General features: G+C 49.7%; 1 protein-coding gene across 1 annotated transcript in view; it reads right to left on the reverse strand.

Annotated features, from left to right (window-relative positions):
* Nucleotides 1-20,725, reverse strand: part of LOC147013508 (MOB kinase activator 2-like) — a 38,893-nt gene extending 18,168 nt beyond the window's left edge. Inside the window, exons 1-2 of the mRNA XM_085855364.1 lie at nt 20,586-20,725; nt 401-579 (exon numbers count right to left, since the gene is read on the reverse strand). Of these exons, the coding sequence (XP_085711490.1) occupies nt 401-579; nt 20,586-20,602 (196 nt within the window). The 5' untranslated portion in view covers nt 20,603-20,725. The remainder of the gene's footprint in view (nt 1-400; nt 580-20,585) is intronic.
* Between the last annotated feature and the right edge of the window lie 495 nt (nt 20,726-21,220).

Here is a 21,220-nt window from a genome sequence, read left to right on the forward strand (position 1 = left end):
ATCCCAGCACTCCCTCTCCAACCTGCAATGCCACCGCTCCCAATCCAAACTGCAATCCCACCGCTCCCTCTCTAACCTACAATCCCACTGCTCCCTCTCCAACTTGCAATCCCACTGCTCACTCTCCAACCTGTAATCCCACCACTTCCTCTCCAACCTGCAATCCCAGCACTTCCTCTCCAACCTGCAATCCCAGCACTTCCTCTCCAACCTGCAATCCCAGCACTCCCTCTCCAACCTGCAATCCCAGCACTCCCTCTCCAACCTGCAATCCCACCACTCCCTCTCCTTCTCCAAATGTCATTCTGTGCTCTCTCTCTTACTCTCATTCCAAAATGCCCTCATTCCTCTCCAAAAGTCTCTCCTGCCCTTCCCCAATCTCCTCCTCTTCCTCTCATACCATGGCTTGCAAGCCACTCTCTGCGTTCAACAAGAGGCGGTAAGCGGCTGAGCAGTGCAAGGTCGCTGTCAGTAACTCGTGCTGAGAGCAGCTCTGGGTTCAAGTACAGCGAGCAGTCACCAGTTCCCCACGCGCCAACCCGCTCCCGCTCTTTCTCCCTCTCAGGCCGAGCCTTCTTGCTGGCAAACATGGTTGGGCAAGAGAAAGGGACGACAAAGAAAAGGCAACAATGAAACTTGCAAGTTGGTGTGCAGTTGCAACAACTATAATGATAGTGCAGTCATATGTATGTACAGTATGTATGTGTGTATATATACATGTATATGATTTTTTTTCCTGGCAGTCTGTCTGTGTCTGTCTGTCTGTGTCTGTCAGTCCGTGTCTGTCAGTCCGTGTCTGTCAGTCCGTGTCTGTCAGTCCGTGTCTGTCAGTCCGTGTCTGTCAGTCCGTGTCTGTCAGTCCGTGTCTGTCCGTGTCCGTGTCTGTCCGTGTCCGTGTCTGTCCGTGTCCGTGTCTGTCCGTGTCCGTGTCTGTGTCTGTCCGTGTCCGTGTCTGTCCGTGTCCGTGTCTGTCCGTGTCCGTGTCTGTCCGTGTCCGTGTCTGTCCGTGTCCGTGTCTGTCCGTGTCCGTGTCTGTCCGTGTCCGTGTCTGTCCGTGTCCGTGTCTGTCCGTGTCTGTCCGTGTCTGTCCGTGTCCGTGTCTGTCCGTGTCCGTGTCTGTCCGTGTCTGTCCGTGTCCGTGTCTGTCCGTGTCCGTGTCTGTCCGTGTCCGTGTCTGTCCGTGTCTGTCCGTGTCCGTGTCCGTCCGTGTCCGTGTCCGTCCGTGTCCGTGTCTGTCCGTGTCCGTGTCTGTCCGTGTCCGTGTCTGTCCGTGTCTGTCTGTGTGTGTCTGTCTGTCCTTCTGAGCGGAGCTTCAAAATCAAATTGCCACCATTTTCTTCGCTCAGTGTTGGTTCTCAGGCCTCATCGGCCTCTGGTGTCCAGGAACAGCAGCAAGATGTCTGCGTCGGTTCTGCGGTTCGGTGAGTGGGTCGACATGTAGATATTTGGAGACCAGTGTTTCTTTTGAAGAATAAGGTAAGTGTTGTGTTTGTCGGGATTTGATTTTATAAATGTTTAAAAATGTCCACGAACTTCCATTTATATTTCAGGAACTTGCATTGAGCAGTGCAGGACTTGGATAAAATATTACGGAATTTTTTGTCTTCTTGACCAATCAAATTTGCCGTTTGCTCTGTCACAAAATGGCGGCTCAGAGGAAATATAAATGGGCTCTCCTCGTACACCAATTTTTAAAATCTTCTCTCTCTCGCTCTCTCTCTGCCTGTCTCTCAACCTCTCTCTCTCTGTCTCTCAACCTCTCTCTCTCTGTCTCTCAACCTCTCTCTCTCTGTCTCTCAACCTCTCTCTGTCTGTCTCTCAACCTCTCTCTGTCTGTCTCTCAACCTCTCTCTCTCTGTCTGTCTCTCAACCTCTCTCTCTCTGTCTGTCTGTCTCTCAACCTCTCTCTCTCTGTCTGTGTGTCTCTCAACCTCTCTCTCTCTCTGTCTGTCAACCTCTCTCTCTGTCTGTCTCTCAACCTCTCTCTCTGTCTGTCTCTCAACCTCTCTCTCTGTCTGTCTCTCAACCTCTCTCTCTGTCTGTCTCTCAACCTCTCTCTCTGTCTGTCTCTCAACCTCTCTCTCTGTCTGTCTCTCAACCTCTCTCTGTCTGTCTCTCAACCTCTCTCTGTCTGTCTCTCAACCTCTCTCTCTGTCTGTCTCTCAACCTCTCTCTCTGTCTGTCTCTCAACCTCTCTCTCTGTCTGTCTCTCAACCTCTCTCTCTGTCTGTCTCTCAACCTCTCTCTCTGTCTGTCTCTCAACCTCTCTCTCTGTCTGTCTCTCAACCTCTCTCTCTGTCCGTTTCTCAACCTCTCTCTCTGTCCGTTTCTCACTCTCTCTGTCTCTCTCTTCATGGCCACATCTTTTATGTTACAAACTCCAAACTCGGGGTACGAATACAACTTTGTGTTGGGGTAACATTGGCTATGTGCCTGCCTCATACAGTCGGAGGAGGGGCATAAATTCTCAATGTAAATGTGTACCGTGTTGCGCCATCTGGTGGTGGCAGCAGAGGGTATTACAATTTTCTTTTTTACGAAGACAACACTGAGCACTGAGGTGAGAGAACTCTTCGCACAGGTAAATTTGGCCTCCTTCGCTCCTCACTTCACCTCCCTCCACCCCTCCCCTTCCCCAATGGCAAGCCCTCCCTCCCCCCAATCCTCCCCATTCCCAATGGCAAGCCCTCAGTCAATATTATTTGCCATTCCTGTTTAAACGCCATTGCATGACTTTGTTCACATTTCTCTACCCACCCAATGCCAGTGGTAAATTAATCCCCACTATTACATATCAAGGCAGCATAAAGTTTCGCCTGCTCGGGAGTGGAGGAAATGGGGGCAGGAGGGTTCAGTGGACTGAGAAGGGGACAGGAGAGCCGGCGAAGCCGGAGGGAGGGAGGATTGGTGAATTATTAAAAAAGGTGAGTTGAGGTGATGCCAGTTTGGGTTTATATAAAACTACAAAGCACCTGCCCGTCCCATCCCCGCAAAGCCCATCCACATCCCCTTTGGGGACAAATAAAATGAGGTGGTGTTAGGAGTGAGGAGGGAGACATTGTTAATGGAATATTCATCACTGCCTTATTAGGTGCTAAATTGCGAAGGATATACACACCACAAGAAGAGGAAGATCAAAATAAAAATGCAAAATGGAAAGCCTGTGCGCATTAAAAATGAATAGCCGTTTGTATTCAGACTTCTTCTTCAGATGTATTCAGGGACCGCCACACGTGGGAATTGAAACAGAGCCTCAATGAGCCAATCAATTAATCAATCTTTGTGGGTGGCCACAAGGTGTTACTTTTCACGTTTCTCTACTCAAACAACACCGGGTACATCTGCTGGTATACTGAAAAAGGCAAAAATCTCTCTCTTTGTTTGTACGTGTTCTATGCAGGGTCACATCTTTTAAGTTACAAACTCCAAACTCGGGGTACAAATACAACTTAGTGTGGGGGGGGGGGGTAACATACGTTATGTGGCCGCAGCCTCACGTGGGCATGTGGGGGGTGGGGGTTGTAAATAATCCATGTAAATGTGTACCATGTCGTGCCACCTAGTGGTGGCGGCGGCAGAGTGTATTACAATATCCAAATTTCCTTTGGCTACAAAATGTTCCCACTTATTCACATTTCTCTTCCCAGACAACGCTGGGTAAATATGCTGGTATATACATCCTAAATACATATGTTCGCCCTCATTGAGGAAGACCAAGAAGAAGGCTTATTTGCCCGAAAGCTTGGTGCCATAAAGATTGTTCTGAAGCTACGTTCAAGACATGTATGTATGTATGTATGTATGTATGTATGTATGTATGTATGTATGTATGTATGTATGTATGTATGTATGTATGTATGTGTATATATATATATATATATATATATATATATATATATATATATATATATATATATATATATATATATATATATATATATATATATATTGTTACGGCTTTGGAAATTCGCAAACCACCATTCAGGGCCCGTAGGTGAGATATCTCTTAAGTACATGTGTAGTTAGCCCAAACCCGTTGTCTAGAGGGAAATTATGTGATTCATTCGGGCTGCGACGCTTTGAGATAGCCGTTTTTCTGTTCTATCTTTATTTTGAACCAACCACATCTCAACCGCCATCGCACAACAACCACCTTAACCACCACGCCAGCCATCGTCACCAACTACAACCACGCTCCAACCCTCAGACAACAACAACAACAACGCCAACAGCCACGACCGTTACCTTCACAACTCAATCCCGCAAACATCGCATCACCGTCATTCCCAAACGGCACCATAACCATCAAACCACCACCGAAAACCCTCCACCACCCTCACCTCTCTCCTTCTACGGCCATTCCCGCACCACCTGTGAACACTGAGCGTCGGGCTGTCTTGGGCCCGTTCAGCGATACGCACCGAGCCGCGAGCGCAAATAGCGGCCTTTCCGAGGAAAATTCAGATCAGGAACGCTACACGCCCACTTTTGCTCCATCCAATTAGCAAGCGCGGAGCGGCTTGGCCTCGCCTCCAGGCGAGTCTGTAGGAAATCGATATATGCAAATTCTAGGATCAGGGGAGATTCACGCCCCCTTTCCTCTGACCAATTGGCGAGCGTGGCTCCGCCCCCGAGGTCATCATGATCCGGATATTTGCATATTAGCTGCTCCTGTCAGCCTATAAAACGGCGAGCGCAAGGCGAATCAGGGCAGAAAGAGCGAGTCGAGTCATCGGTGTGGCAGAGAGTCCAGTCGGGTGACGAAGTGATCAGTGTGGCAGAAAGAGTGAGTTGAGTCATCGGTGTGGCAGAGAGTCGAGTCGGGTGGTGGAGTCATCGGTGTGTCATAGAGTTGGGTTCTGGAGTCGACTGAGAAGAGTTGCGGGAAGAGGCAAGGAGCTCGGGTCCGAGGCGAGAAGGACGGCGGTCGGCGACGAGGTCGCGGTGTGGGATCGCTCGTCGCGGGACCCAAGCCAGCCAGCCAGCCATTCTCCCTCCCCCAAGGCATCAACAATTCCCCCTTTCCCCCGCGCTGAGATAGTGCAACAAGGGGGCCCCGTTCCCACCCCACTCCAAACGTCGTGCCAACGAAACCCGCCAAGGAGCACGGACTCGGGGCACAGCCACGTGGCCACATCTGTGGCTCGTCCGCCAACACGTCACGAGGACGCGGGTAGGACCCCCCCGGTCTCGCGGGCCTGGGCGCTCCTTCAGGTCACGCGCGCATATTGGCCTACAGGCCCATCTGCCCCCTTGTCTATGAGAGTGGCTTCTTTCCTTTGCTTTTGAGTAAATGAGTGTTGGCGCCGTCTGTAAAGTAGAACTGTATAAGTGTTGCCGTGTGTGCGCGTAGTCGGAAGTAACTCTGCATCGTCGTTGCTTTTATTGTTTGGGTTGCTATATGTGCATTTTGACTGTATGGCTGTATACGTGTGCTTTCTGTGTGTCGCGTAATAAATGTGCTTTGTGTGAACTGTTTTCCCGCTTCGCTTCGTCTTTTCTTTATTGACCCTCCATCCTGCTTCACGTAAAGAGTTCGTAGTGGGCTTAATACGCCCGATAATTAATCGGAACCGTCGAGGCCGAGGATAACACCGCTCGGTTATCACTGTAGCACGGAACGGACCGCTTAAGCGGTTCGTGTCCGGAGTCGACCTGCGGCGAGGTACGATCACCCGGTTTACCATCCGCGTGGGTACTTAGTTAGGTCGAGTTTGGCGAACAACCCTATCCTACGCGGGTGGCCGATTGGCACGATTGTGGTGAGGTCGGAAAGTCTCACCCATGACTGGCTCTGGGCGATAGTTCCCGGAGGGTCACGACCGAATTGTCCGTCCGGTGGGCGACGCGGTCGCGATTCGAGTGACGCGGCCGTCCGCATGCCGGCAGGCGCGAATTCGCAACACTGGTGTCAGGAGTGGGATACGAACCCATCCCCCTCCTCGCAACACTGGTGTCAGGAGTGGGATACAAGCCATCCCCCCTCCAAGCTAAATTCACGGGGAATCGGTTCAGGGGTGAGAGGAGCAACCCCCGATTCCCTCCAAATTACGAGCAGGCCAAATTAACCCGTTACGAGAAATAAGATGGAGTGTCAAGGGGAGCGGGAGCCGGGTGTATTAGAAATGGATGTAGAATTGTTAGAATCCATGGCCCAGGATGGAGACCCCGAGCAGGAAATGTTTATTGTGCAGGAACAGTTTCCCCCCCAACTGAACCCAGAGCCTGAAATGGGCGCAGCGGCAGAGGCCGCGGTGTATGACACCCCCCCCCCCCACCCCGCCTCCGTCAAAGTCCTCCCTAAGTCCCTGGCGGACCCGCGCCTGAGGGCGAAGCGATTGCTGCAGACCCACTTAACATGGGCCAGGTAAACATGATTTTACAAGCGATAAGCGGAATGGAAAACAAAATGAATGCCAAGATGGAGGAAATGCGGAGTGAGATGCAGCAAATAGGCCGAATCCTGCAGGTGGGCATGAAGGCAGTAGCGTGCAGTGAAGCGCGGACAACAGCGGGGTGCGTAATGGCGACGCCACGTGTGGGAGCGAATGAGGTGCGAGGGAATGCAACGGTTGTCAGGCCCACGGTGAAGGCGGGTGAGGAGAAAATCATTCGGGAGACGTGTTGGGCGAGACGCGTGGAGGTCACGGAAACTGTGACGGTGAAGCAAGGGGAAAAACTAATCGGGGTAACGGAGACCGAAACGTGTGAGATGAGACACGAGGTGACGATGGAAAGAATAAAATGAATAGAGACACGGGAGATAGAGAGTGAATTGGACGGGGTTAGTGACGAACACACACACGTTGAGGTAGTGGAGGACCGTGAGGGGGAGCTGGCGGACTGGTTAGAGACCCGGTGCGAGCAGCTGGATGGCCTCCTCCAGGAACGAGGGGAGGGAGTATGCCCCCTTGAGGCAACTCACTACCAGGTGGGTTCCGGTCGTGCTTTTCGAGGTCGAGGGGGCGAGTGCTGTAGACGGGTGCACGTGCAGCTTGGGGGTTATAGAGGCCCCGAAACCCCTTGTGGTGGCACTGATCCCCAGTGTGGTTGTCCCGTTGTGTGTGGTGCAAGGTGTGAGTGCGCCCCCGTGTGAGGAAGTGACCCCGTGTGTGAGTGGTGTGGTGGCGAGTGTGCCAGGATGCGTGCTTCCCAGCGCGTCGTGTGTGAGTGAGACACCGCGGGTGAGTGCCCCCGCGTGTGCGAGTGGTATGGTGTGTGTGTGTGCGAGTGGTATGTAAGGGAGATGTCGGTCGGCATGCGTGAGCATGCAGCCGCGTCTCCCGGTGTGAATGTGAGTTTAATGGAGTGCAGTCTGAGTGTCGTGACACGCAGGAGTGTGTGCGTGGAACGGAGACGACGGCGACAGAGAGACAAGGGCCGAGTTGTGGCCGTAGATGTTTTGAGAACCGCGCCGGGTTCACCCAGCGGCGAGCGCGAGGTCCGTGCAGTGCAGCGCACGAGGCCGCCACGTGCTCGCTTGCGGGAGTGAAGCCCGGTCCGGAAACGAGCACGGTGAATGTTGCCGATCCCGCGACGGACAAAGTTTAGGCAGGTAGACGGATTTGGACTGGACGGGTTCTCCACGCGGGCGTGTGTGTTAAGCTCCAATGGGCAGAGCACATGTGTTCGCGTGGGGAACCCCTGGAGACGTGGGGCTTGGGTTTTTTTTTTAATGCGCACGGTGACGTCATGGCTGCACGTGTGGTTGAAATCTGGCAGGAGGGTGAATCCCTGCCGGATGGTGCCGTCTAAGAGGGACGAGGTACACGTACAGCTGCCATGACGTCACGCCAAAGGTGCGCGGCTGTGAATTGCCGCGCTGGTGCGCAGGTTGCGAGTTGCCGCGCTGGTGCTGCGCATAATTGAAAAAAAAAAGGGAAAGCCTCGCTTTCGGGTGAACAGGATTCCCCGGGCAAGGGGTGGAAGACCCCCCTGCCGGGCACAGGATGACACTGGTTAGGGGGAAGGGTTAGCTTAGTTAGACCGACTTCATGGGGCAGGGGTAAGTCCTCATGGAGTCTGTGGAATGGATTAGGTAGAGGGATTTAAGCCAGATTTAGGATGGGAAATGATTTTAATGATTTGGAGACAGTGACTGACAGTGAATGTGTGGAAGGGACGTAGTTTAGCTACGTAGTGTTAAAAGGAACGTGCTATAGTATAAGGGACGACGTGGGAGCACGAGTTAGATAAGGGATGGAGTGAGCAGGATGGCAGAGATTCAGCGGTGAGTTGTGAAGAGTGAGTGGAAAATGTACTTGGTGAGTGAGTGAGGCCAGCGGGTCTGATTGTATGGAGTGATTGTGGAATGCATGGTGTGATGAGTAATTGGGGGGAGGAGTGACTCCCGCCCAAGGGACCCCAGCGTCAGTGTAGAGTGAGTTCGCTGGATTAGTCAAATTAACAAAAATGGAAGTCGTTTTGTTGTTGGTGGGAAAGTAGGCTCGAAACCCGTTTGGAGGGGTGCAGGAGCCCTGTTGACGGGCTGGGAGCGTGGCTGCGAAAGGTGAGTATCGCTGAGTGAGTACCCCGGGCACCAGGCGAGTCGGCTGTAGTAGGCCAAGGGCCCATGGGGGCCGGGATAGCGTAGTGGGCACGGGTGCGCCCGCATGATGCGGGGGCCCAGGGCGCCGTTAGCCGCGTGGGCAGTGTTGTGGGCACGGGTGACCCTCATAAAGGGGCCCGGGAAGCCAGCTTGCCACGTGAGCATTTCAGGGGAGTCGCCAGGGAGGGCACTCCCCAGTGTTTAGGAAGCTGGTAGGCTCGGAGGCAGTGTAGTGCCCGGGGGTGCCATCGTCGGAGAATCGGCAGAGGGTAGTGCCTGCCAAGGGAGCCACGCGTCCCAGCCACGAAACCGTGTGAGGGCACGGAAAGAAAATTGGGGGGCAAGGCCCGAAATTGTGAGGACACCAACACAGGTGAGGGAATCTGGATTTTTAGAACCAATAGATTAAGCGAGAGGCGCTTATTGAAAGCCCCGGGGTAGTTTAACAGTTAAATGGATAGGGTAGATTAGGAAGTGTACCCCTCCGCATCATCCATCCCTTTGCTCTCGTTGTGGGCCGCTGGACCCACTTTGTGTTATAGATCGCTGAAGTCTGGGGAGGCCATCCTGAGGCTTGAGTTGGGCCTCGACACAGGATGCTAGCTCTCCCTCATTCCCCTCCGGGAAGGGAACAAAGGGGTTGGGAGTAGACTAGGGGACGATAGGTTAGCTGAACAGAGACATAAAGGGGGTTAGGGGACGATTTATAGTGGGGAAGAGTAAAAAAAAAAAAAAAAAAACCACAAAAAAATAAGTTGGGGCTAAATTGGGTTTTTACAAATTAAGGGAGTGGGTATAGACAGTGACAGACAAAGGCGATAGGTTGGGAGGGAGACCGTAGGGTAGGTCCGAGCCCGCCTTCCGAGTGGCCAGCACCACCGCACTCTCTCCACCAACCTCCACTGCAAGGCAAAGGCTGGCCCACTTCATCGGCAGCTGTTGCTTTGCTGCAAGGCCTGTGCCGGCCGGATCGTCTGCAGCTGCTGTGCTTCAAGGCCTGTGCCGGCCAGTTCATTTGCCGGCTGTTTTTACTGCAAGGCCTGTGCCGGCCACTTCGTCTGCCGGCTGTGTTTGCCTGCAACGGCCTTGTTCTGCAGGCTGTGTTTGACTGCTGCCTTTGCCATGCCATGCCCACTGTCCATGTTCACCAGCCCCGTTCTGTTTTGCATTTCCCCGCCCCTTGTTCATTACCATGTGTGCCAGGATCGTCGTGCCAGCTGCAAGAACTGTCCTGTTGGCAGCTCCAACACAGGCCTGCAGTGGCGGCCCGTGCACCGGTTTTCTTTTGACTTTTGTTTTGCTCCCTGCAGAGTCCTTGATCCTGGGCCATGGTTTAGTGTAAAATTTGTAAGTAAAGGTTAAGATGTACTGTAAATATGAGTGCACCCCCGGCATGTCTGCCTGGTGCCGGCAATTTTATTTAAGTCGTCTGAGTGAGTGGGTTTGTTTAGTTAGTTACTCAGCCCTCAGGTTATTTATTTTGGGGACACGAATACCATGAATGTCGCACTCAGGGATCCGTAGGTAAAACGTACTCGGGGAGAACTACACATGATGCCACACGAAAATTTGACAACTCAGGACGAATCTGTAAAAAAGGGCGGGGGTAGTGTTACGGCTGTGGAAATTCGCAAACCACCATTCAGGGCCCGTAGGTGAGATATCTCTTAAGTACATGTGTAGTTAGCCCAAACCCGTTGTCTAGAGGGAATTGATGTGATTCATTCGGGCTGCGACGCTTTGAGATAGCCGTTTTTCTGTTCTATCTTTATTTTGAACCAACCACATCTCAACCACCATCGCACAACAACCACCTTAACCACCACGCCAGCCATCGTCACCAACTACAACCACGCTCCAACCCTCAGCCAACAACAACAACAACGCCAACAGCCACGACCTTTACCTTCACAACTCAATCCCGCAAATATCACATCACAGTCATTCCCAAACGGCACCATAACCATCAAACCACCACCGAAAACCCTCCACCACCCTCACCTCTCTCCTTCTACAGCCATTCCCGCACCACCTGTGAACACTGAGCGTCAGGCTGTCTTGGGCCCGTTCAGCAATACGCACCAAGCCGCGAGCGCAAATAGCGGCCTTTCCGAGGAAAATTCGGATCAGGAATGCTACACGCCCACTTTTGCTCCGTCCAATGAGCAAGCGCGGAGCGGCTTGGCCCTGCCTCCAGGCGCGTCTGTAGGAAATCGATATATGCAAACTCTAGGATCAGGGGAGATTCACGCCCCCTTTCCTCCGACCAATTGGCGAGCGTGGCTCCGCCCCCGAGGTCATCTTGATCCGGATATTTGCATATTAGCTGATCCTGTCAGCCTATAAAACGGCGAGCGCAAGGCGAATCAGGGCAGAAAGAGTGAGTCGAGTCATCGGTGTGGCAGAGTCGAGTCGGGTGGCGAACTGATCGGTGTGGCAGAAAGAGTGAGTCGAGTCATCGGTGCGGCAGAGAGTCGAGTCGGGTGGCGAAGTGATCGGTGTGGCAGAAAGAGTGAGTCGAGTCATCAGTGTGGCAGAGAGTCGAGTCAGGTGGCGAAGTCATCAGTGTGTCATCCAGTTGGGTTCTGGAGTCGGCTGAGAAGAGTTGCGGGAAGAGGCAAGGAGGACGGCGGTCGGCAACGAGGTCGCGGTGTGGGATCGCTCGTCGCGGGACACAAGCCAGCCAGCCATTCTCCCTCCCCCAGCGCATCAACAATTCCCCCTTTCCCCCACGCTGAGATAGTGCAACAAGGGGGCCCCGTTCCCACCCCACTCCAAACGTCGTGCCAACGAAACCCGCCAAGGAGCACGGAGTCGGGGCACAGCCACGCGGCCACATCTGTGGCTCGTCCGCCAACGCGTCATGAGGACGCGGGTAGGATCCCCCCCCCCGGTCTCACGGGCCTGGCCGCTCCTTCAGGTCACGCGCGCATATTGGCCTACAGGCCTGTCTGCCCCCTTGTCCATGAGGGTGGCTTCTTTCCTTTGCTTTTGAGTAAATGTGTGTTGGCGCCATCTGTAAAGTAGAACTGTATAAGTGTTGCCGTGTGTGCGTGGAGTCGGTAGTAACTCTGCGTCGTCGTTGCTTTTATTGTTTGGGTTGCTATATGTGCATTTTGACTGTATGGCTGTGTATGTGTGCTTTCCGTGTGTCGCGTAATAAATGTGCTTTGTGTGAACTGTTTTCCCGCTTCGCTTCGTCTTTTCTTTATTGACCCTCCATCCTGCTTCACGTAAAGGGTTCGTAGTGGGCTTAATATGCCCGGTAATTAATAGGAACCGTCGAGGCCGACAATAACACCGCTCGGTTATCACTGTAGCACGGAACGGACCGCTTAAGCGGTTCGTATCCAGAGTCGACCTGCGGCGAGGTACGATCGCCCGGTTTTCCATCCGCGTGGGTACTTAGGTAGGTCGAGTTTGGCGAACAACCCTATCCTACGCGGGTGGCCGATTGGCACGATTGTGGTGAGGACGAAAGGCCCACCCGTGCCTGGCTCCGGGCGATAGTTCCCGGAAGGTCACGACTGAATTGTCCGTCCGGTGGGCGACGCGTTCACGATTCGAGTGATGCGGCCGTCCGCACGCCGGTGGGAGCTGTCGCAAATATATATATATATATATATATATATATATATATATATATATATATATATATATATATATATATATATATATATATATATATATATATATATACATATATATACATACATACATATATATATATATACATATATATACATATATATACATACATAAATACATATATATATATATATATACATATATATATATATATATACATATATATACACATATATATACATATATATATACATATATACATATATACATATATATATATATATACATATATATATACATATATATATATATATACATATACATATATATATATATATACATATATATATATATATATATATATATATATATATATACATATATATATATATATACATATATATATATATATATATATATATATATATATATATATATATATATATACATATATGAAGGAGCAAGTTGTTTGTGTGTGAAGCCTTTTCTTTGAGTTTTATTCCACACCCCTGCAGGGCTAATTTCTCCCAAATCTGCTGCACTGCAAAATTTTCACAAGAGGAAGACAAACGTCATAATAAAAACTTTCAATTACTCATCAAATTATCGCTCTTCCATGAGCCTCGACTACATATACAAAAACAATGAAATGACGGCATTTTGGCCGATCGAGCGTTGTATGTCGGGTGTTCCATTCAGCAGGCAGCAGGGAGTAGTTTGGCTTGCGCCTTAACGTGCTTCCTTTTTCCACGGTGATTCTCTGTCGGGAATCAAACCACGTGGATTAAAATATTTATCTATCTATAATTCCAGTAATCTCTGTGTGTGTATGTGTGTGTGTGTGACCGCTGTTTCTCGACAACCTCTGGTCCGATCTAATTGAAACTTGCCAGGTATATTGCTGGGGACCTGAGGATGTGCCTTTTCAAGGTTTGATAGTGTTGTGGTTACCAAATTCGCAAACCACCATTCAGGTCCCTTAGGTGAGATATCTCCGTAAGTATATGTGTAGTTAGGCCCAAACCCGTTGTCTAGTGGGAATACATGTCATTTATGCGTGCTGCGACTCTTCAGGATAGCTGTTTTTCTTTTACTATCTTTATTTTGGACCAACCGCCATTGTTACCACCACCAACCACAACATCAACCACCCACCGCGGCGCCGCTTCACGTCACACCTCGCAACCGTCGCATCGCCACCGTTCTTGCGCCGCTTGTGGGTACCGGTGTTGGACTCGTGCAGGGCGCGCGCCGAACAGCGTGTACAAAACCACGGATTTTCCGCTTCAAAAACGGATCAAAAACGACACACGCCCACTTTTGTTCCGTCCAATCGGTGAGCGAGGGGCGATTTGGCCCCGCCTCCAGGGCGTTGGAGGGCGATCGCTATATGCAAATTTATGGATCAAAATGCATTCACGCCCACTTTTTCTCGGGCCAATGGGGAACGAGGTGAAAGGTCGAAGGCAGGGGGTCAAAGATGAGAGAGCGAAGCCACGGGGCTTATATAAGCGACCGCGTTCGTCAAGTCGAGAGAGTTAAGACTTCGCGGGCGGTGGAGTTGGGAAGAAGAAGCAAGAAGGAGTTGGTCGTCGTCGTGTGCGTTGGAGTCGGAGCGAAGGGGACGGAGCTGTGGAGAGGCGGCGAGGGCAGACGAGGGGGTGCTCGCGTCGTGCCGGGAGCTGCACACCAGGGAGGCCGACGGCGCGACCTGGCCGAGGTGGAGACGCTCGTCGCGGGACTTGAGGCAGAGTAGAAATCCTCTATACCCCGAGCATCGGCAACCCCCTCCTGTTTCCCCCTGCGCTGAGATAGTGCGACCAAGGGGGCCCCTTTTCCCACCCCCTACCAGACACTGTCCGCGAGGCCCGCGGAGTTGAGGCACCATCGCCGCTCCGCGTCTCATCACCAGACGGGTAGGCCCGACCCGGTCTCGGCCTCAGGCCCGCCTCATCTTTGAGGGTGTTCTTTTCCTTGGTTTTGGGTATGTGTTGTCAGCGCCGTCTGTGAAGTAAAATTGTATAAGTGTTGCCGTGTGCTCGCGTAATCGGTATTAGATCTGCATTATTGCATTTGCTTTTTGTGTAAAATTGCATTGTGTTTCTTTCCTTTTCTATGTATTTTGGTGGAATTGAATATGTGTGCTTTCCGTTCATCGCGAATAAATGTGCTTTGTGTTGAACTGTTTCCCGCTTCGCTTCGTCATTTCTTTCTTTGAATCCTCATCTTGCTTCACGTAAAGGGTTGGTAGTGGGCTGAATACGCCCGATAATTAATCGAACCGTCGAGGCCGACGATAACACCGCTCGGTTATCCCGATAGTACGGAACGGGTCGCTTAAGTGGCCCGTGTCCGAAGTCGACCTGCGGCGAGGTGCGATCGCCCGGTCTACCCTCCGTGTGGGTACTTAGGTAGGTCGAATTTGGCGAGCAACCCTATCCCACGCGGGGGCTGATTGGCTCGATCGCGGTGAGACCGAAAGGTCCACCCGTGACTGGTTCCCGGCGTTAGTCCGAGAGGGTCACGACTGGATTGTCCGTCCGGTGGGCGACGTGCCGCGATTCGAGTTACGTGGCCGTCAGCACGCCGGCGGGCGCGAATCCGTAACAATATTAATCAGACAAGTGCTTCGCAAGTTATGGCCATTTATTTACCAAACCAATGGCAAGACACGTTATTGCGTGGGCGTGGCCGATGATGAAGGGAAGCTCAGCCGCGTTCCCCATTACGGGTTACAACGTACGGGCTTCCGGAGAGTGATGACTTCGTGTATTCTAATAATTTCTCGATTTCTTATGCGCATTTATAGATAAACATAATGGCCCAAGTTATGATCGTTTTCCTATTAGACCAAGGGTTCCCAACCGGGGGGGGGGGGGGAAATTTCCCCCAGGGGGGAAATTTGGGTGTTTCAGGGGGAAATTCTAGTCTGGAATTAAAATTCTGGAAATTATCAGAAAATAATTAGAAAATAATTTCCAGTAATAGCTTTCTGTTCTTCTCTTCTCAGGAGTACCCGTTTCCTGAACTTTACCCGCTTTCATTCTTATGTTTTATTTTCTTTCTTCTTTTTTCGTTTGTTATTTTCTATTACATGTCTTAATATGATCTCTCTTGTTCTTTTCAGGTCCGCAAGTGATCATGTCGAAAAAACGGATATATTCAGAAGCATATCTAGACTTCGGTTTTACGTTCGTTGTGAATAACGGGGAACATCTGCCACAATGTGTCATCTGCACAAAGACCTTGGGGAATGGTAGCAAGAAGCCATTCCAGATGAAGCAACACCTTCAAGGATGCCATCCCGAACTACAGAACAAGGATCGTGAATACTTCAAGCTGAAACAAAATTATCTGAAGAAGACGAGACTGGACTCAACTGGAACGTTTCGTCAGCAAATGGACGCTATTGTGAAAGTGTCATACGAAGTCTCGTACAAGATTGCGAGGGAGAAGAAACCACACACAATTGGTGAAACATTGGTGAAGCCCTGTATGCTGCAGTGCGTGAAGTTGGTCCTTGGTGAGGCTGCCCACAACAAGATGACCCAGATTTCCCTTTCAAACAACACCATTCGGTCACGGATCAATGATATGGCTGAGAGCATCAAGAACCAAGTTGTCAGAAGGTTCGAGGGTCACAGTTTTTTTCGATTCAACTCGACGAATCGACAGATGTTGCGAATCTGTCCCAGCTGTTGGTCTTTGTTCGTTATACCACCGAAAAAGGAATTGCAGAAGAATTCCTCTTCTGCAAACCTCTCCAGACCACGACCAAAGCTCAGGATGTGATGGACCTTATCAATGACTTTTTCGAAGACAGCAACATCAGCTGGGAGTCTCTGGTTGGGGTGTGCACGGATGGTGCCCCAGCCATGCTCGGCTCTCGATCGGGGTTCGTCACGCTCGTCAAGCAAAAGAATCCGGCAGTGGAATCGACACACTGTCTGATCCACAAAGAGGCGCTTGCTTCGAGAACTCTCCCCAAGAACTTCAAGCAGCATCTCGAGACTGTCATCAAAGTCATCAACTTTATCAAGGGTTCCGCTCTGAACACTCGGCTGTTCCGTCGGCTCTGTGAAGGCATGGAAGCCGACCACGAATCGTTGCTGTTTCATACTCAGGTGAGGTGGCTCTCAAAGGGAAACATGTTGCAACGAGTCCTGGAATTGTTTGATGAGGTGGTAGCCTTCCTTCGGGCCCAAGAGAATGTTGTGCTTCTGGAGGCGTTGAAGGGTGAGTTTTTCCGTGTGCGGCTGTCCTACTTGTCCGATATTTTCAGTGCATTGAACGAGCTCAACAGGAAACTGCAGGGCAAAGGGACCAACATCCTTTTTCAGTCGGACAAGATCAGAGCTTTCGTGGCTAAACTGGAACTGTGGAAGAAAAGAGCGGGGAGTGGAAGTTTTTCCTCATTCCTCGCTCTGAACGAATGTGTGGAGGATATGGAGGATGGTCTGCCTGATCCAATAGCCGAGGATATCAAACAACACCTCGAAGGCTTGGAGGAAGAATTCAAGTATTACTTCCCGGGGATCACAAACGAGAGCAACGAGAACAAGCTTATCAGAGACCCATTTCAGAGGAACGTTGATGATGTGCCAGAAGCGTGGCAGGAAGAGTTCCTGGACTTGAAAAACGACTCTACAGCGAAGGATGCCTTCCAGCATATGGAACTGGAAGAGTTTTGGACCCAAGTCCGAGGAACCTACCCGCTTCTTGCGACCAATGCTCTGCGGATATTGGTCCAGTTTTCTTCCACCTACCTGTGTGAGACAGGATTTTCGGCACTGGTACACCTCGAAACAAAGGCACGCAACAAGTTGGAGGTGGAGGCAGATCTTCTCTGTGCGCTCTCCATAACTTCCCCAGACATTGAAGGACTCGTGAACGGCAAACAATGCCAGAAGTCACACTAAAATGCTGTGTTCTTATTCAATACAATTTAATGTTAGCTGTGTTAGTGCATTTGAAAAATAAGTTAGTAAATAGTCTCAGTGTGTTTTAACTGTTCTTTCTCTCATACACATGAAGGGGGAAATCTGGATGGTTGAATTGGGTGCAGGGGGAAATGACAGAAAAAAGGTTGGGAACCACTGTATTAGACGGTGTATCAATTTCGGTAAGATCAGAGTGCTGGTATGCTCTGAACCAGGAAGTAAATTATTTTTTTGGACGTTTTTTTTTTCGTGTATTCTAATAATTTCTCGATTTCTTATGCGCGTTAATAGATAAACACAATGCCCCAAGTTATGATCGTTTTCATATTAGACGGTGCATAAATTTGGGTAACATCAGAGTGAGCTGGTATGCTCCGAAGCAGGAAGTAAATTATTTTTTGCACGTTTTTTTTTCTCCTCTTTCCTCTTCTCTTTGTGTTTTTCCTTGCGATGACATTGGGAAAAGGCAAAATACGTTGGCGCTAATTGAATAATTGGCCATTAAGAATAAATTGCGAATAATCGTAACTGCCATATGCGAACTTCCGGACAGTGAGGACTTCACTTCCGGAGAGTGACGATTACTGTATTCTTTCTCGATTCTTTCTTTCGCGATTTCTGTACTTTCTCGATTTTATTAAACACAATGCCCCAATCCAATCGTTGTTTACGAGAGCGAAGGAACGGCCTGTGTGGTTGTTGTTTCTGGCACGCGGTTTGAAAGTTGTTTTTTTTTTTTGCATGTACGGCCACGCACGTACGGGCACGTGAGAGCGAAGGAACGGCCTGTGTGGTTGTTTCTGGCATGCGGTTTGAAAGTTTTTTGTTTTGTTTTGTTTTGTTTGCACCTACGGGCACACGCCTACGAGCACGCACCTACGGACATGCACTAGTATTTTCAATGCAGAATGGAAAATAACATACAAAGGGTCCACAGTCTCTGTGGGATTACACCAGTGGAAGGAATGGGCACAGGCACCTGTACGACCTTAAATAAGGAAATGAGGTCATTTGGCCCATCATTGCCATGTTGCACTCCCGAGTTGTTTTTCTTTTTTTCTTTCTTTCAGCTTCAAACAACGATCTTCTTGATGGTTTTACTGAAGTCGAAATATTCCGATTTTGACCGGGTGACCCAATTTGTGTATATACAGTATATATAAGAGCGAGTTGTGTCTGTGTGATGCCTTTTCTTTGATTTTTGATTATTTTTTCTTTATTGAATTCCACACCGTGGGACAAATTGTTCTGAAATTTGCAATTCCACATTATTATTAATACCAAACTTGCTGTGCCATATAATTGTTAATACCAAATTTGCCGCACCACTATATTAACTTCACAACAAAAAAATTGCAATTATTAATCAAATCGATGTTAAAACAAGAAATAATGCTGCTCTGGCCAATCGAGGAGTGTGTTTCGTTGCCAAGTTTCTTGTCGAGAGCTCGCCAAGTGGCTTAAGCACTCAAGCAAGCGTCCATTCAAAATCATGGATAAGGAATGGCTGGCTTGGAAAGTGATAGCGAGCTGTTTAGTCACTGAACATACCCCAGCATCCCCTCGGTGGGGAGAGGAGCGGAGCCAGGCTTGTGCCCCGGCACTTCCGCATTGCGTTTGAAGGTGAATTTGTTGTTGGGAATCAAACCAATTGCATTTTAAGGACAGTTGCCATGGGAGTACACCGAGCGTAAGCTGTCATCACACGATCCAATACGACCTCAAACAAGGAAAGACGCCGTTTGGCCCATCATTGCCGTGGTGCACTCTCTTGATTGGGTTAGCCAACGTGTGCGTGCGTGCGTGTGCAATGTTGATTGTTAACCCATGTTTGACTTGTTTGAGGGTCCTGGGGTAAATCCTATTGGGTTCATAATGCCGAGCAATCCAGAGCGCGTCCTTTTGTAAAACTAGTCGAGGTATCGCTAAATTGACCAACCAGCTTCCTTTCTTGTCCCTCTCTGGACAATCCTGTGGATCCTCATTGGTGAATAGCTCAGCTTTAGCCACTGCTTCAGACACTATTGTGTTGTCATGGTGACAGAGATCTGTCTGTTAGGGTTATGGTTAGGGATTTCCGAACTGAATTCACGAAAAATACAAATCCAAAACCTCTTAGAATGATCTTTTACATCCGTTGCCAGTGCTGTTCGTACTCCAACTTGGGTTCATGCGTCTTCTTGCTGGTAACAAGATCACGGACTTATTTATATCTCACAAAATCAATATGACGTAGGGAACATGAGAAGCATCTTCATGAATAATCGAACATTTCCCTGTCTTTAATCAATCTCGATTCACTCAACTCTCTATATATATATATATATATATATATATATATATATATATATATATATATATATATATATATATATATATATATATATATATATACACACACACACACACAGGGGGCTGCAAAAGTAGGTATACAGTAAGGATTATACCTTTGTGCCAGAGTGTGCATGGGTGTCCACACTCGACTAGTGGAGTGTGTGAATGCCAGGGGAAAACAGTTTGAACATTTGAGGGATTAATATGTTTATTATTAATATGTTATAATTGATATGCTTGTATAATCAATAAAATACGTTTTGTTTTTCATTACTGTATACCTACTTTTGCAGCCCCCTGTATGTCTCTCTCTCTCTATATATATATATATATATATATATATATATATATCTCTCTCTCTCTCTCTCTCTCTCTCTCTCTCTCTCTCTCTCTCTCTCTCTGTGCCTCTCTCTGTTCCTCTCTCTCTGTGCCTCTCTCTCTGTGCCTCTCTCTCTGTGCCTCTCTCTCTCTGTGCCTCTCTCTCTCTCTGTGCCTCTCTCTCTGTTCCTCTCTCTCTCTGTGCCTCTCTCTCTGTGCCTCTCTCTCTCTGTCCCTCTCTCTCTGTGTCCCTCTCTCTCTGTGTCCCTCTCTCTCTCTGTGTGCCTCTCTCTCTCTGTGCCTCTCTCTCTCTGTGCCTCTCTCTCTCTGTGCCTCTCTCTCTGTCCCTCTCTCTCTGTCCCTCTCTCTCTGTGCCTCTCTCTCTGTGCCTCTCTCTCTGTGCCTCTCTCTCTGTCCCTCTCTCTCTGTGCCTCTCTCTCTCTGTGCCTCTCTCTCTGTGCCTCTCTCTCTCTCTCTCTCTCTGCCTCTCTCTCTCTCTGTGCCTCTCTCTCTCTGTGCCTCTCTCTCTCTCTGTGCCTCTCTCTCTCTGTTCCTCTCTCTCTCTCTCTGTGCCTCTCTCTCTCTGTGCCTCTCTCTCTGTGCCTCTCTCTCTCTGTTCCTCTCTCTCTCTCTGTTCCTCTCTCTCTCTCTGTTCCTCTCTCTCTCTCTCTGTTCCTCTCTCTCTGTGCCTCTCTCTCTCTGTGCCTCTCTCTCTCTCAGTCCAACTCCTGTTGATGTGTGTTTGTTTCACGAATCGCGACCCCCTGGTGGATATCACCACGAACCAGGCTCGTCCGAACATCCACGTCCCGACTCGCGATTGACTCGAACATCGATTAACACTCAAAACGTCTCACCCCATCAGCCAGTCCATCGCGCGTCCTCTGCCAGTCTCCGAAACGATTCCACTTCCGCTTCGCTCTGGAACCTGGAGGGTGACGTCATGACGTCACCCCCCCTCCCACCCAGGAAACGTCCACAAACCGTTCGGTTCTTCATTTCGTCGTCGTCGGCCGTCGTCAACTTGTCCGTGTTTTGTTCTTCCCGCCTTGAAGTGCACTGACGTTCCCGACGGTTATTTTTTCCTTCGCGTGACTTGCAACCAGTGCTCCGAACTTTCCGCGAGATTTGAAGACTCGGTGATAAATCTTTTGGGGAATTTGCGTCGCATTCGTAACGAACCAAATATAAAAAATAAAAAAAAATAAAAATACAGTTCGATTCCTTTCGTTTAATTTCGGTCGGAGCTAAAATCGCGTCCTCCAAAAATTGCAAGGTCACGTGGCATTGCTTTTACACCGCCCACAATCCAATCCTCGTGGAAATACAAGAATTTGATTGATATTCGTCGATTAATCGAGTTTACTTTGAATAGAAGATAAATTTTAACTTACGTTTCGATAACAGTGCGCTCGTAGCAGATCAGGGGTGGGGGAGGGGGGGTGCTCGAAATGCAAAAGGGGTATTATTCATCCCAAGTTGAGGTGACGAC

This window comes from Eptatretus burgeri, chromosome 14, assembly GCF_056783735.1.
Source record: "Eptatretus burgeri isolate ZD-2024b chromosome 14, Ebu_testis_v1, whole genome shotgun sequence".
NCBI classification, from domain to species: domain Eukaryota; kingdom Metazoa; phylum Chordata; class Myxini; order Myxiniformes; family Myxinidae; genus Eptatretus; species Eptatretus burgeri.